The sequence below is a fragment of the Lissotriton helveticus genome, chromosome 3_1, assembly GCF_964261635.1.
Source record: "Lissotriton helveticus chromosome 3_1, aLisHel1.1, whole genome shotgun sequence".
In the NCBI taxonomy this organism is placed as follows: Eukaryota; Metazoa; Chordata; class Amphibia; order Caudata; family Salamandridae; genus Lissotriton; species Lissotriton helveticus.
In genome coordinates, this window is record NC_136061.1 from 153,023,148 (window position 1) to 153,039,505 (window position 16,358).

The following is a 16,358-nucleotide window of genomic DNA, read 5'->3' on the forward strand; positions in this document are numbered from 1 at the left end:
GTGGGGGGCGACTGTCGGGCACACGTCTGGAATGTTCTGGGAACCAGTGCCCCAACAACAGAAGAAAGTGAGGTCGAGGACCTCGGCGACATGCGGCGCGACTTACCAATGAGTGGCGAACAATGGCCCCGGGCCCCAGAAGGTGATCAACGGCGGTACTGGAAAGTAGAGGGGCCTGCCGGCGTTGAAGAGGCCAGGGGATGAGACGACTCTGACCGGGACAGCCGTGCCGAAAGAAGCTTCATCCGGCGCTCCCGCCGGGACTTCGGCTGTGTTGGCACGCGTCGCAGTCCGTGGAGGGGTGGTGCTCACCCAGACACCACTTACAGATAAGATGTGGGTCCATCGCAGACATTTGCAGCGAAAAGGAAGTACAAGTTTTAAAGCCCGAAGGCATCGCACACTGTTCAAGACGCGAAGCGTCGAAAATGGGCCTGAAAACAGGCCAGAGGAACCGCTTACTCCGGATCCGCGTTGCATGCAGAAAAGAAGAAAACTGACGTCAGCGCGCTGGGAGGGACTTATATGGCCTCGCTGACGTCACGTACATGGACGACGTTAGGGCGGGGTCGTGTGGCGCCGGCCCCACGGCGCAAAGAGGTGCTGCTCCTGCTGCAAAAAAATATCCGGATCCAGTCTGATGCCTGGAGATATTCTAAGTTAAGGAATCGGCGGCTAGATGTCTCTATCAGATATATATATATATGTATATATATATATACACACACATATGTATACATTTACGTACACTCATGTTTATATCTAGTTTATGGCACACTGGTTTTTCAAGCAAAACAATAATACAACAACAAAGATATTTAAAAGGAACTAGAATACAAGGGATTAAATCTGTGCACTGAGGTAAAATTCCACTGGTTAGGTCTTATGACTATTAGTGTTAGCAGGAATGTTTACCGCCGCAAAGTCATCGGAACACACTTTCTGAAAAAACAGTAGTAGTACTTTGTCATACTAGTTGCACCATATTTTGATACTATGAGGGCTTGACTTCTACAAAGTAGTAATAAATGTGTGAATGAATGTTTCTTAGTGTACTTGCTCTAAACAGCACATTGAGTGTGTAAACTGTGTGTGTGCATGCCTGTCTGTCACTCTAAGGCACAATCCTCAATCATGTGTGCTCATGTTGCACTGAGAAAGCAATTATAGTTACTATGGGAAGCGAGGCATATTGCAGAAAATGTAGTTAGCAAGATCACGTAATTTGATCAATAAGGGACGCTGGAATCTGAACCCATGGCACTTGGTTCCACCTAAAATAGATTCAAGAACACATCTCTGCACTTTGGGTATTTTCTGATTTCACCTTTTAAAACAAACACATTTTAGTCAAATAATGAGTGTGTGATACACATGTGAATGTTATGGTTAGAAGTAACATAACAAACAGAACGTCCAGCATGCCACTATGCAGACAGATAAGCAAATCTTGTGAAAACTCTTTATTGCACGGAGAACTGATTAACAGAAATGTACTCGCCACCACTTTACAGCTATTTCAAACAACCAAAAATAAATCAACTTCAGGCATCAGAATGACTGGCTCGGGGCTTCATTCTAACCACGTGTGCATCACTTGTTGGGGACAAGCTAGCATGTTCAACTGCTCAGTGATGTTTACAAATGCAGAACACCCCACCAGGCACCGTAAAGGGACTTCAAATAGCTCCATTACATGCACTGAAGCCTGGGGAAGGGGGAGCAAGTACGGACAGAATCGATTACTTACTTGCTGGTAACAATGTTTCTGTTGGAAGTTCTGTCTCTCCTGCAGTCTCATCACTTCCTGAAATGTATTTTTTAAAAATGAAAAAATGTCGTTCCTTTTAAAAGGATAACAACTATTTTGTCATCTAATTCAGATTGTAAGCAATTAAGGAGTACGCATTTTACAGCTTTACATATTCATACATCAAATTATTCACAAAAAAGGATCGGTGGTAGTGTCTCCCTACCAAGAGGGAGAACGTCCGCACATAGAGTTAATACATCTAATGGAAATAATAGTATACGTGACATAGAAAATCTATTCGTCTGCCCCAAAGAGGTGCTCTTATGGCCTGATGCACACCCACCACCAGGGGTGTCAAGCAGCACAAAGTGCCAAATATTAAAGAAGATGAGAGCAGGCCACACAGCACTCCCAATTTTTTTTTTTCAAATTAGCAATTAATCCAGGATAACCTGGATAAGTGTTATGAATCTATCGAAACAAGAAAATGTATTATAGGTTCATTCACAATCTACAATATGTAATGTCCATTATTGTAAAGCAAGCTCCAAATTCAGAGATCCAAGCCAAGTCGTATTCTTCCAACTCTTTATTATGTATCCATAGACATATAAAAAACTTCACAGCTCACACCGCCGACACGTGTTTAGTCTCATAGAGACTTTTTCAAGGCAAGGATAGTAAATGCGTGGACGTGCTCGTATTCCGCCTTAGTAAGTCGACCTGTATCACACAAATTGTGGCTACTCAGGTGCTGCTTATAACGTCCACCACCTAGCAAAGTTCCTCACCTAAACGTACAATCTGAGTAGAGAGTCTTCGTATAGTGAACAGCCGTTATGATATATCACGGCTATGTTCGCCATGTCATATAGTTACACTACCACTCCACTGTTTTTTCATAAGTAAAACGTTAATGTTGAGTGGAGATTCTTCTTCAATATTCACAGGCGCGTAACCCAAGACCTTGATAAGTCTCTCCAATAGTCGATAGCCCGCCGACCTCCAATACCGGTGGTACCGGTGGTATTGGAGGTCGGCGGGCTATCGACTATTGGAGTGCGCTGTGGTGGCGCTGAGTGCGCTGTGGTGATGCTGAGTGATGCATTCTTGGCCCTGAGTGATGATGTGGTGTTGCTGAGTGATACTGTGGTGGTGCTGAGTGATACTGTGGTGCTGCTGAGTGATACTGTGGTGCTGCTGAGTGATACTGTGGTGCTGCTGAGTGATGCTGTGGTGCTGCTGAGTAATGCTGTGGTGCTGCTGAGTGATGCTGTGGTGCTGCTGAGTGATGCTGTGGTGCTGCTGAGTGATGCATTGTTGGCCCTGGAAGATGATGTGGTGTTGCTGAGTGATACTGTGGTGGTGCTGAGTGATACTGTGGTGGTGGTGAGTGTTGCTGTGGTGGTGGTGAGTGTTGCTGTGGCGGTGCTGAGTGATGCTGTGTGGTGCTGAGTGATGATGTGGTGGTGCTGAGTGATGCTGTGGTGGCCCTGAGCAATACTGTTCTATGCGGAGTAATGCTGTGGTAGTGCTGAGTGATGCTGTGGTGCTGCTGAGTGATACTGTGGTGCTGCTGAGTGATACTGTGGTGCTGCTGAGTGATGCTGTGGTGCTGCTGAGTGATGCTGTGGTGCTGCTGAGTGATGCTGTGGTGCTGCTGAGTGATGCTGTGGTGCTGCTGAGTGATGCATTGTTGGCCCTGGAAGATGATGTGGTGTTGCTGAGTGATACTGTGGTGGTGCTGAGTGATACTGTGGTGGTGGTGAGTGTTGCTGTGGTGGTGGTGAGTGTTGCTGTGGCGGTGCTGAGTGATGCTGTGTGGTGCTGAGTGATGATGTGGTGGTGCTGAGTGATGCTGTGGTGGCCCTGAGCAATACTGTTCTGTGCGGAGTAATGCTGTGGTAGTGCTGAGTGATGCTGTGGTGGCGCTGAGTGATGCTGTGGTGGTGCTGAGTGATGCTGTGGTGGCGCTGAGTGATGCTGTGGTGGCGCTGAGTGATGCTGTGGTGGCGCTGAGTGATGCTGTGGTGGAGCTGAGTGATGCTGTGGTGGCGCTGAGTGATGCTGTGGTGGCGCTGAGTGATGCTGTGGTGGCGCTGAGTGATGCTGTGGTGGCGCTGAGTGATGCTGTGGTGGCGCTGAGTGATGCTGTGGTGGCGCTGAGTGATGCTGTGGTGGCACTGAGTGATGCTGTGGTGGCACTGAGTGATGCTGTGGTGGCACTGAGTGATGCTGTGGTGGCGCTGAGTGATGCTGTGGTGGTGGTGCTGAGTGATGCTGTGGTGGTGCTGCTGAGTGATGCTGTGGTGGTGCTGCTGAGTGATGCTGTGGTGGTGCTGAGTGATCCTCTGGTGGTGCTGAGTGATCCTGTGGTGGTGTTGAGTGATGCATTCTTGGCCCTGAGTGATGATGTGGTGTTGCTGAGTGATACTGTGGTGGTGCTGAGTGATGCTGTGGTGGTGCTGAGTGTTGCTGTGGTGGTGCGGAGTGATGCTGTGGTGGTGCTGAGTGATCCTGTGGTTGTGCTGAGTTATCCTGTGGTGGTGTTGAGTGATGCATTCTTGGCCCTGAGTGATGATGTAGTGTTGCTGAGTGATCCTGTGGTGGTGCTGAGTGATGCTGTGGTGTTGTGGCGTTGCTGAGTGATGCTGTGGTGGCCCTGAGCGATATTGTTGTGTGCTGAGTAATGCTGTGGTGGTGCTGAGTGCTGCTGTGGTGGTGCTGAGTGATGCTGTTGCCAGCTCTCTAGATCCCGACGCTTTTCGGTGCCATGGAGTTCCCAGAGATGCAGAGTAACTCAGCGGCCAACTAATGTGAAATGTGAGTCCTTTATTTCTCACTCCTTCCCCGCCATGACATGTAGTGCACTCTGTGCCTCAACAAGGTATGACAGCGTCACCCTGCAGCCTCAGGCACGACACCAAAACCCTTTCCACGCAGGCCACAAGTCATGGAAGTACAACACCTTTTCAACTAAGAATAACCACGAGTTGTAGTGTGCTACCCGTCTGACAAAGTGCTTCGCAGCCTAGCCAGAGGTATGAAGCGCCTTACGAATGCAATTACAATTCCAACGTATGAGGCGGAATTAACAACAGCATCACTCATGGGCCAGACTGATTACCGAACACTGGAAAATTTAGCAAATAACTGTAACGTCCCTACAAAATGCACCCCACAGATTGGTCGCTCCCTTGAAACCATGTCAGAACAAGGCTTCTAAAGTGCCGAAACGAGGTGGACGCCCATAGACAACATGACACGACTCACCTCATCCGATCCCTTCCGGGACATTTCTCTCAGATAATATTTAACGCTTCCTCCGCGAAGCTCTCATGCGGTTATAAACCATTAAAAAAAGTTACGGTTCGCAGTAAAAATCGGCTTTGGGAGAGAGCTAAATGCTAACAATAATGCCCCAAAATAAAGCACTCTTTCTCCAAGCCAAGTGTAAGCAATGTTCCCTCTGGTTTTAAGGTGGTTGTCAGTGAAGGTCATCAGTTGCGAAAGATCGTGCTTGCGAAGGATGGTTGCCACATTTCTGCCATTCCTTTGCAGAGAGAGCGATCAGACGCCTGGAGTTTAGGAGAACGAGTCTAGTATTTCAGTCTCGATCAAAGTCCATATGAGAATCAGTTGGGCTTCGTTTCCGGGAACAGGGTTTCAAGTAAAATCTTCACACTTTTGAAGTAAAGAATTTCGAAAACAAACATTGATGCCTAAAGACACAAGTGGTGAAATAGTAACAAAGAGATGTTGTATACATGAATTCTGTGAAATGTGGGCAAATCACAAGTAGAGTAATTTGTAACATATATTAAAGGCTTTTTTTTAGGGCGCAGTGCTAGCTGAGCTGAAGAAAAGCCAGGTTAGGTTGAGAGCCAAGCATGAGAAAGTGGCTTACCTCAGTAGAATGAACACATTGGGATCTCGCATAAAACAACAAGCACAAAATCACAGTTGCGGGCAGGGGCGAAACCAGGAAGTCAGGCATCCTTGCCCGTGACATGGGCGGGGCCTGTGACGCAGCCGGAAGAGGCAGGTGTTGCTTGTTGATGCAGGGCTCCCATTGAGGGAGGGAGAGCCCCGCGGTAGCGGTGGAAATCAAGAGAAGCCCTGGGTCCAAGGAGGGGGCCTGGGTGAAAGTAGAGAGGCGGGGTGTTTTTCGGTGGCATCGCATTGCCCAGCAGCCCGGTGAGTGGGGCGCGCCACTGCATGCAAAGTGAAAGTGCTTTCAAGGGCTTAAAGGGAGACAGGAGATGCGCACAGCGCGCGAGTCCACATATCCAGTCCGATCTGGTCGGCAGCCTGCGCGTGCCCCAGTCCGGCCTGCAGCGTGCACGTGCCCATCTCCTGTCCCCCTTTAAGCCCTTAAAAGCATAGCCGCCGACTATAGGTCTCGCTACGACAGGGCTTCGCCCTGCGTCGCAGGTGCGAGACCTAAAAATGTATATCTGATCAGTAAATAAGTTCAAGTTCAAAATTTGTATAGCGCACTACTCACCCAGAGGGTCTCAAGGCGCTTGAGGGAGGGGGGGGGGGGGATTTACTTATCGAATATCCAAGTTTTTAGTTGCTTTCTGAAGGAGAGGTGGTTCTGTGTAAGGCGGAGGTGGGTGGGGAGAGAATTTCAGGTTTTGGCCGCTAAGTAGGAGAAGGATCTTCCCCCCATGGTGGATCTTTGGATGCGTGGAATAGCGGCGAGGGCTTGATTGGACGATCGTAGTTGGCGGGTGGGGGTGTAAAAGGTCAGGCGCTTGTTGAGGTATTCGGGTCCAAGGTCGTAAAGGGCTTTGTGTGCGTGGGTGAGGAGACGGAACGTTATTCTCTTGTTGACGGGGAGCCAGTGGAGGTCTTTCAGGTGACCGGAAATGTGAGCTTGGCGGGGGATGTCTAGGATGAGTCTGGCTGAGGCGTTCTGGATGCGTTGGAGTTTTTTCTGTAGTTTGGCTGTGGTTCCGGCGTAAAGGGTGTTTCCGTAGTCCAGTCGGCTTGTGACTAGTGCATGGGTGACCGTCTTTCTTGTTTCGGTGGGGATCCAGCAGAAGATTTTTTTGAGCATACGTAGGATGTTGAAGCATGATAATGAGACGGCGTTGACTTGTCTGGTCATCGAGAGGGAGGAGTCCAGGATGAAGCCCAGGTTACGTGCATGGTCCGTTGGTTTGGGTGCGTTTCCCAGGGCCGGTGGCCACCATGAGTCATCCCAAGCGGAGGGGGATGATCCTAAGAGGAGGACTTCCGTTTTGTCTGAGTTCAGTTTTAGATGGCTGTTCTTCATCCATTCGGCCACTTCTTTCATCCCGTCGTGTAGGTTGGTTTTGGCGGAGTTTGTGTCTTTGGTGAGGGAGAGGATCAGCTGGCTGTCGTCTGCGTAGGAGATGATGTTGAGGTTGTGTTGGCGCGCGATGGATGCGAGGGGACTCATGTATACGTTCAAGTGGGTGGGACTGAGTGATGATCCTTGTGGAACACCGCAGATGACTTCAGTGGCTTCCGATTTGAAAGGGGGGAGGCGGACTCTCTGGGTTCTTCCAGCGAGGAACGAGATGATCCAGTCCAATGCTTTTCCTTGTATTCCGACGTTGCTGAGGCGTTGTATGAGGGTGTTATGGCAGACTGTGTTGAAGGCTGCGGAGAGGTCAAGTAGGATGAGGGCAGCTGTTTCTCCGTTGTCCAGTAGAGTTCGAATGTCGTCTGTTACTGCGATGAGGGCGGTCTCGGTGCTGTGTTTGGCTCGGAAGCCGGACTGTGATGGGTTGAGGGAGTCGTTGGATTCGAGGAAGGCGGCGAGCTGACTGTTGACGGTTTTCTCAATGACTTTGGCATGGAATGGGAGGAGCGAAATGGGGCGGTAGTTCTTAAGTTCGGTGGGGTCTGCTGTGGGTTTCTTCAGGAGGGCGCTGAGTTAGGCATGTTTCCAGATTTCCGGGAAGGTAGCGGAGTTGAGGGAGCAGTTGATGACATCTCGGAGATGGGGTGCGATAATGGAGTCTGCTTTGTTGAAAATGTGGTGGGGATGATAGAGCAAGATTTCGCTTATTTTGCGACTTGCTTGAGTCAAGAACCTCGAATAATCTATAATCCTGTAATTCAACCCGTATGTTTTACTAATTTTCTTTTATTTTGGATGTGCGTGTATATTAGTGACGCTTGCCTATGTGTTTTACTAATACGAATAACCCTTGTCCTTAATATGGCCGCCGCTTGGGGGTTTTCTACTGCGCATGCGTTAGTCACACTCACGTGACGTGACGTAGTTGCAGTTCTGGTGGGAAAATGTGCGCATGCGTACTTGCCTCTAAAATGGCTGTTTGTGTCTTAACGTGGTGAAGCTTGCGCAGATGCTTTCGTGTTTTCGTCTGTTGCACTAATACGTAATAGCATAGTATATTTTTATAATAAGAAGTATAAAGTAGCTACTCATGGTATATAGTGAAATCATGTATTTCTATGTTTTAACTCGTTTTCGCTTACTTTTCATGTATCCACGGCATGGAGGGTTGATGGGATGCTCGGGAGTCCATGTTGAAGTGCAGTACTGCGCATGATCAAGGGTGGCAAAGTGGCATTGACCAAGTGCCAACTGAAGGTCCCTGCCAAGACGTGCCTGGGAAGATGCACCTTCACCCAGCCGGAGAAACTGAAATGTCCTGCATTGGATACAATTGTATATCTTCCTATTGTATTCTGTAGAATAGGTCATGGGAACCCCAAATCTGCTAGGCGGTTCCATAACATGCAAATATGAGCTTGTCAAAGTTTGTTCTGATTGGTGTGTTAACCTATCCTACTTGGGGACCAATCGAAATTGGGGATTCTGACACTTTGCAACATTGGGGGGTGGTACACTGACCCGAAAACAGTATAACTAGCCTAGGTTTAGCTAGAGAATTTGTCCGACTTATCTGAATAGCTGACCTGTCACTGACCCAACGCACTCAATAGGTGACTGAATACAGAGCGCTGCGGAGCACTCTGTCCGAATTTGACCATAGACTCTAAGGTTTTACTAAACCTTAAGTGCTGGCGGAGCACTTTACTGGGGAGTTCGCTAACCCAATCGGGGTTCTGACTGATAGCTGCAGAGAGGGTGGAGCGCAGGCGTTGCTTCCGAACTGCGGGTGCTGGTCGTTCCTTGGTGGTCCTGTCCTGATCCTAATCTGGTTTTCCTGTCCTGTCCTGGGGTGTCCATTCCGCATCTGCTATCCCATTGATGACTGTCCTTCCGTGGGGTATTTCCTGTCTTTGACTGATCCGTGGCCAGGGTTGGTTTCCACACCATTCTAGGTAAATATAGAACTGAAAACTCTATACTGCACCTTCTATTTTCTGTCTTTGCTTTAATAAAGACATACCTTTGCATATGTTTTATTTTCCATGCTTTCGCAAAGCTACTGAATGAAAGCTCATACGATACTGCTAATATTTCATAGCATGTTCCTATGTTACCCTACCTTTTAGAGCACATTACACACTGTCTATGAACTATAAATGTGGTTTATAATTTTCTCTTGCAATCTGATTTAAAGTAACGTCGTTAGAGTTATAGCGTGTTCCACTTTTCACCCTTCCTATAGATGTATAGGGTTCCTATTTTCCCATTTCATACTCATGAAGTACGTCCCCATAGTATAAGTCTAGTATGTGCATAAGTTTGCCCATTCATAGATGTTCATTCTTGAATTCCATTTTGAAAATCTGTTTAGCATGTTCCCTGTTTTCTCCTCATCACAACCCTTAAATGGTTGCCCTTATATTTTTCCTGTATGGTTATGTGCTTTTCGTTATTTTGATTCTAGACTGCCTTCTTGTTATAAACTGTATGCTCTCAGAAAATGAAATCTAGATAAAACTTTTAAACTTTCCAGTTGTCCGTGGTCATTTTAAGGAATATCAAAGTTATTTAATAACCACTTGGATGCTAATGACAAGGGTAACTCGTCATGGAGTGCCCATTCATTTCAATGGAAATTACAGTAATTTGCTACAGATAGCTTAGCATCCAAGTAGTTGGGTTTGATATTTTGCCTGCCTTCTTTCACAGCTAGCTCCCTGATCCATTGTGGTCATAGGTACCCGTAGCGGTGGATGGTAAGTCGGGTACACTAGAAACACAATAGGAAGGAATCAGGGTTACTGGTGGAAAATTGTAAGGTCACCTGATTAATGTATATGGTGAATTGAAATGTATGGGCCCGGAAACTATATGGTGAAATTGTTGGTCGGGTGACCTACGATCTCTATCAGGGACATGGGTCGGTTGGCGATCCTGAGTGGATGGAGTTCATCAGGCGGATGGTGTCTTCGGTGGTGATTGGGTTCCAGGCGCATAGGTTGTTGGGGGGAGGGGGGGTTTAGTTCGGGGGTGGGTGGGGTGGACTGGTCGCCAAAGCTGTTATGTATGTCAGCGATCTTGTTGTGGAAGAACGAGGCTAGAGAGTCGCAGAGATCTTGAGAGGGAGTGACGTCGTTGGTGCCGGCAGTGGGTAACCTTGCAGTTATTATATGGACACACAAGGTTAATGTACTGTATTCATATAATAACTGCAAGGGTATCTGTTAACTGGTCAAATATATATTTTTCTTAATGGTTGTTGATCTGAACTACGGACCATCTCAGTGCTCTGAAAGTATGTCCTTGCAGGAATTATATGGACACACAAGGTTACATTACCACTTTGATTTGATTTCAAAAGGCGGTGATCTTTTCTCTCTAGCCCCACCCCCATTGACCCCGCCCCTACTGGTGTAGCCCTCAGCCACAAACCACACAGTAAATGTGGCCCCAGAGAGAAAGTTTGTGAGTACCCGTGCTCTAAAGTGTAATTCAGTAATTTCTTACAGAGGATGCGCTCCTTTGACAAATACAAAATCTACACAGCAACCGAAGTGTCATCAACCGAACTAGGCCCAAAAAGGCAGTCACTGCACCACACATAACTAAATACATGATTTGTAGGATAGAACTTCAACACGCTAGTTAAATAAGGAGCAAACGTTGATTAAACTTTGCAATCAGTTCATAAGGTACAGCACAAATTGGCCTCTTCTAAACATTTAAACTAGAGATTTTGTATAGGTTCAATCAATACACTAAATGGTAAATATAGAAGTACTAGTACTCACTATCTAGAGTACTTTTTTGCTCCTGAGAAACTGAGTTTTTCCCCTAGACATTTATTGTAGAAATTCAAAACCCTTCGACCGAAGAGGATAGATACTTCTGCACTAGAAATACTACAAACATTTAGCTTCCATTTCACACAGAAAAGCATAGATATTCAAAGACTGACAGTGTTAACCTAGTAAAAGAAATGCCTAAAATCTCCGGAGTAGTGAGGGGATTCGCTACACGAGGCAGAAGATAAGGTTACGATACAGCGGGAGAAGCATTAGAGACAAGCGAAGAAAGACAACTAGGAGACGAGGGGTGCATGGGAGATGACAAAATGCAAGCGGGAGACGTCATACCACAACAGACTAAAAACTGGCAAATATCGCAAGAGACAAGTATGAGGTTATATTACGATAGACACACGGAGAAAAAGTCAGGAGGAATGAAATATGATGAGGCACAAGCACAAAAGAGGCCGGCAAGAATGAGAAAGCAACACAATAGAGAGCAGACAGTTAAAGTGGTGCAATAAAAGGTAGCGAGGAAAAACAACAAAAGATCTGAATAAAAAACCTGCGAGATACAGGCAAATACGTGAAACGGCCGATAGAAAGAAACGGTCGAAACATCATAAACACGAAATGTGTCCTGGTAAGAAGAAAATACCTACACTCGACTCAGGAACCCCCATTTCACCACTCATTCCACGCACTCTGCTCCTCACTCCATGCCGCATCATCATGCCATCCTCGACATCTCCCCTGTCCCTATCCCACTCTCTATATGTCTATAGGTCGGTCTCCATCGATTCGTAATCCCTTACCGTAGCCTCATCCACATATTTATACCATGCTCACTATATCATAATCCTGTCACCTTTACATGCCTCAACTTTGCTCCTCTACTCATCCCCTGCAAAGCCCCCTCACTCCTTCCTCTTTATCTCGCATGCTGCCCTGCTCTGCGTCCCTTCCTGTCTAATGCCACCCAATCTTCCCTCCTCCCAAGTCCCTAACGTTCCCCTTAGAGTCCCAACAACCTCACCCGAAGAGGCCACTGAAGAAGGAAGAACGCAGCTTCCCATCTGCTTCGGCCATAAGCGCTAGCGCCTCTTTCTCTTTAGCCGAGGTATCCATGGCTGTTTCAGTACACCACCAAACAGCAGGGATGACAAGCACCGTGCCGATTGCGTCACTTCCGCCTCGCACTGACAGCCACCTATTCCCGAAATGTTCATGCGCAGATCAAACTCATTTGGACCAGCTATCGTTCTCCTGTCACGTGATCGTCAGCTCTGACTATGCACGCGCTCCACAGAATCAGGAAGTGAAGCAGACAACCTACTGCCTGGAGGAACAAGACACTGCGTCGCCAATGTGCGAGACCTAACAAGAGCCCAGTGAGGTAAGAGGGGTGTGTGTGTGTGTGCCTGCGTGTGTGTGTGTGCTCGCGCATGTGCGATGTGTGTGCTTCCATGAGTGTGAATGTGGAGCAACAGATGTGCACGGCGCCGGGCTGGACGTGCGCGTCCACACACCAGAATCGCCGCGCGTGCCCCGGCCTGTCTCCCTTGAGAGGCATTTCGACAACAAGAGGTCTCGAGAGCGAGACCTAAAAAGAAATAAACAAAATGCAAAAAGACGATATTGTGGCTGCTTGGTAGATGCACAACAATCGTACGTGGGAGAGCTGTAGGCATGCAGCAGCTTCCCCTCAAGGAACTGGAAAGTATGCTTAACAGAAGACCCTTAGTTTTCAGGGTCTCAGACAGGATGGCTACCTTACAATTCCCTTTCAGTTTTCAATATCCTAAACTGGAGCTTTAGCGCTACAGCTGGGAGTGTGGAGCCCTCTAGGGGATGAGTCTACAGCTGCAGGTTGTGTAAACAAGCATTTACAATGCAATAGGTCTCTCATTTATGAGAGTTTGAGCTACTGGCCTTGTACATTTACAATCCCAAAAGCTTAGTTTCTCGCAAATGTGATATGTTAGGAGAGAGCGTGTCCTGCCTTAAACAGCAGGCAGGACCAAGCAATTTGAGAAAATAGTGCTCGGAGGCTGTAATTAAAGCCTATGGAGCAACCTCACACGTAACAGAGGGTGTCTCCATGGGAGGTTACAGAATGAGACAAGGCAGTACTAAGGAGGGACTACTAAGCCTTTTGACCAACGTACAGTCACAGTTTACAGTGGACAATGACACAGGCTAATGAAAAATATGGGCGTAGAGTGGGCAGAGTTCAAGTCCCTACTTCAATACAGCATGTCTGGCAGAGCAGCAGATGCGCTGCCCTGGCTCGACCTAAATAGCACAGACGCATAGTTCATGTTTCAACAATGATTTATTCAAAGGTGTTTTCACAAACCCAATGCTTTAAATAACAAGGTTATTCACCATGCTTTATTTAAAAGTATTGATAATGCTGATAGTAATTCATGTTCTGGAAAGGCTGCAATACTTTATTACTGATGACCCTTGTTTAATGGTGGAGGAACCCATCTCCCTAGTTTGGTCTGACCACTTTGCCATTCCTTTTGATCTACACTTCATGGCATCAGTGACGGCTCTCTCAGGCAATAGGCCGTCGGAAAAAAGGAGGAATTTCAGACTCATAAGTAAGGAGTCGCTTACTAAGCTTCATGATGCTAATTTGGCAGCGGCTGAGCTTTCACAACAACTGTCAGCTGCAATAGACACACTTGCTCCCTTTAGCAAGCACTACTCAGCAAGGAAAAAGCCCTCTGGCTCCCTGGTTTACGGATAGACTTAGAAAGCTGAGACAGAGTTGTCGCAAACAGGAGAGGCTCCGGCATGTTGATTTTGATCCGCTGAGTAGGGAATTGCATAAACAGTGTCTAAATGAATACAAATCAGCCATTATGGAGGAAAAGAGATTATACTTTTCTAAGACTACTGAATGTATGAAATCCTCTAGGGATCTATTTAAGGTAATAAACTCTTATCTCTCCCCAGGTCATTGACCCATCAGAATTTCCCCAGGAGAGGTGTGATAAAATATGTGACTTTTTCTTTACAAATATCTCAGATATCTACTCCTCGCTTGTAGCCTCCAACGCCATTGTGGGGTTGCCTGATCAACACATTCTCTTCCCCATCTCCTAGCCTTCTCACTTTTCCCCGTATGTCCGCTGAGGTGACTGACCGGTTGTTAGAACGGGGGAAATCGGGTTCCCCTCTGGATCCATTTCCTCTCAAAGTGTTAAAAATTGGCCGTGACATCATCTCATAATCTCGCTATCTCAGAGGAGCAATATCCAACCCTGTGGAACACGGCCATAGTGAAGCCGCTTTTGAAAAAGCCCTCTTTGGATCCGGGTGAATTGAAGAACTACCGGCCGATCTCCTTACTTCCGGTTCCAGCTAAGATTCTGGAATCCAACCTAAAGTCTCAGCTTAGTACCTATCTAAGAGATCACCACCTACTTGATTGCTCTCAACATGGGTTCAGAAGCCACCATAGTACGGAAACAGCATTGACGGATGTTTTCAATAACATCCGGACGCAAGTGGACTCAGGGCACACTACCCTGCTTGTTCTACTTGACCTCAACGCGGCTTTTGATACTCTCTCCTCGTAATCTGATTGAACGCCTCAGAGAGCTAGATATCGGGGGCTCAGCCTTGGGGCTTCTGGCTTCCTCTCTTAGTGAGCGGGCTCAGGTAGCGAAGCTTGGTCAATTCCATTCAGCCCCTAAACCTTTGCAACGCGGTGTTCCTCAGGGCTCCTCTCTGAGCCCAACCCTTTTTAATATCTAGGTTGCTCCTCTTGCAAATGTTATGAGATCTCATGAGCTGGAGGTGCTGTCCTATGCGGGCGACACCCAAATAATGGTGTCTATTTGGCATAGTGTGAAGGATACGGCCCTTAACAGTAGGAACTGTATGCAGGCAGTCTCCTCCTGGATGGTGAAACATTTTCTGAAGTTAAACGGAGAAAAAACGGAGGTCCTGATCTTTGGGGGTAAACATGAGATTTGGTCCAGTGACTGGTGGTCGGACGCGCTTGGCGTCTGTCCCCGCCCGATTTTCCATGGGAAAAATCTTGAGGTCATTGTGGACAATTCACTGTCCCTAAGCTTGCAGGTTGGTAGGACAGACTCCACTTGTTTCGGGATCATTAGGATCCTGAGAAAAATCTCCCATTTTCTCTCCTTTGAGGCACGTAAGCAGGCAGTCACTGGTAACGTCCAGATTGGACTATTGTAATGCCCTATATTTGGGCATTAACAAGGGCCTTGTGCGACGTCTGCTGGTGGTGAATTTATCAAAATATCATTCAGTCTCTGCCTCCATTAGGTTGTTGCACTGGTTGCCCATGGACCGTAGGATCGTATTTAAGACTTTGTGCTTGACTCACGATCGATTTAAGATGGTTAAATGTGGAGGAAGAGCTTTTTCCTCTGCTGCTGCTAAACTGTGGAACTGCCTCCCGGAAGAGCTCTTGAGTCAGGCGTCTCATTCTCTCTTTCGTAAAGCCTTAAAGACCTGGCTCTTTTCACAGTCTTCGGTATGAGCATGTTTCCTTGTCTGCACCTTTATGCTCTGCTTATAGCGCCTTGACGCCTTTGAGCTAAGTTTCACGCTTTATAAGTCCAATATTCATTCATTCATTCATTCATGTAAGCACATGAACGCAATGCTTTAGTCTCCTGAGTGCAGGGGGGTTATGGGTACTGATTCTGTGATTGAATGATGCATTATCATGACATGTGACTTTGGTCTTTAAGTGTAGTAACACTGACCTGATGTAAACGGACACCCCTATATGGTTATGTGATGTATTTTGCATGGAGACAGGGTACTGTGATTTTCGGGGGTCGTGACCCTTTAGGGATCAAATGTAATTTTGCTAAAGGTATTTCCAACAGCTTGGGTATATTTGTAAATAAATGCATTTGGTAGTGTGTACGACAAATGTACTTTGCCTTTTCTAAAGAAAAAGCACAGACTAGACAATAATTTATTGAGTGTAATCATTGTGCAGTAGTGATTACTAGCCCACACCACCTCCCTTCAGTGGGCCTTGGACTGCTCTGCTTCACTACCCTGAGAGAGTTAAGTGCTACAACGTGGTGTTTGATTCCCAGTGTAGGGTTGCATGTGGACTCATTACTTAAGCAGGCCACACAACTAATGGCCCCTTTCATCACACAGTACAACCAGGAAGGGTTAGTAACTTGTCCTTCTGATAGATACTTCTAAGAGCAAAGCACCAGCTTGCCAGGTGGAGGGTATGTGGAGTTTGCATACCAAAAAGCTCTAAACAGATGCCGAAATGACCTTCCTGCTTGGTGAACGTGTGCACACACACACTCATGTTGAAGCCTTGCAGATGTTAACGACAAGCACAACACGTGTCAACACATTAGCCTTAGCCTTAGCCCTGCTGGAATCGGCTCTCAGACCGTCCGGAGGCTGTTTCTTGGCCAGTGCGTAGCAAATCTTAATGCAGGGTCCTCTT

At 47.1% G+C, this 16,358-nt stretch overlaps 1 protein-coding gene across 8 annotated transcripts in view; it reads right to left on the bottom strand.

Annotated features, from left to right (window-relative positions):
* The window catches only part of GTF2I (general transcription factor IIi), a 1,750,178-nt gene that overhangs the window by 133,225 nt on the left and 1,600,595 nt on the right, over positions 1-16,358 (bottom strand). For 7 of the 8 annotated variants that reach the window (XM_078679426.1, XM_078679427.1, XM_078679424.1 and 4 more), the window contains exon 29: positions 1,751-1,807. The exons of the other annotated variant lie outside the window; for it this stretch is intronic. In XM_078679426.1, coding sequence (XP_078535552.1) covers positions 1,751-1,807 — 57 coding nt within the window. The remainder of the gene's footprint in view (positions 1-1,750; positions 1,808-16,358) is intronic. 8 annotated transcript variants of the gene reach the window in all.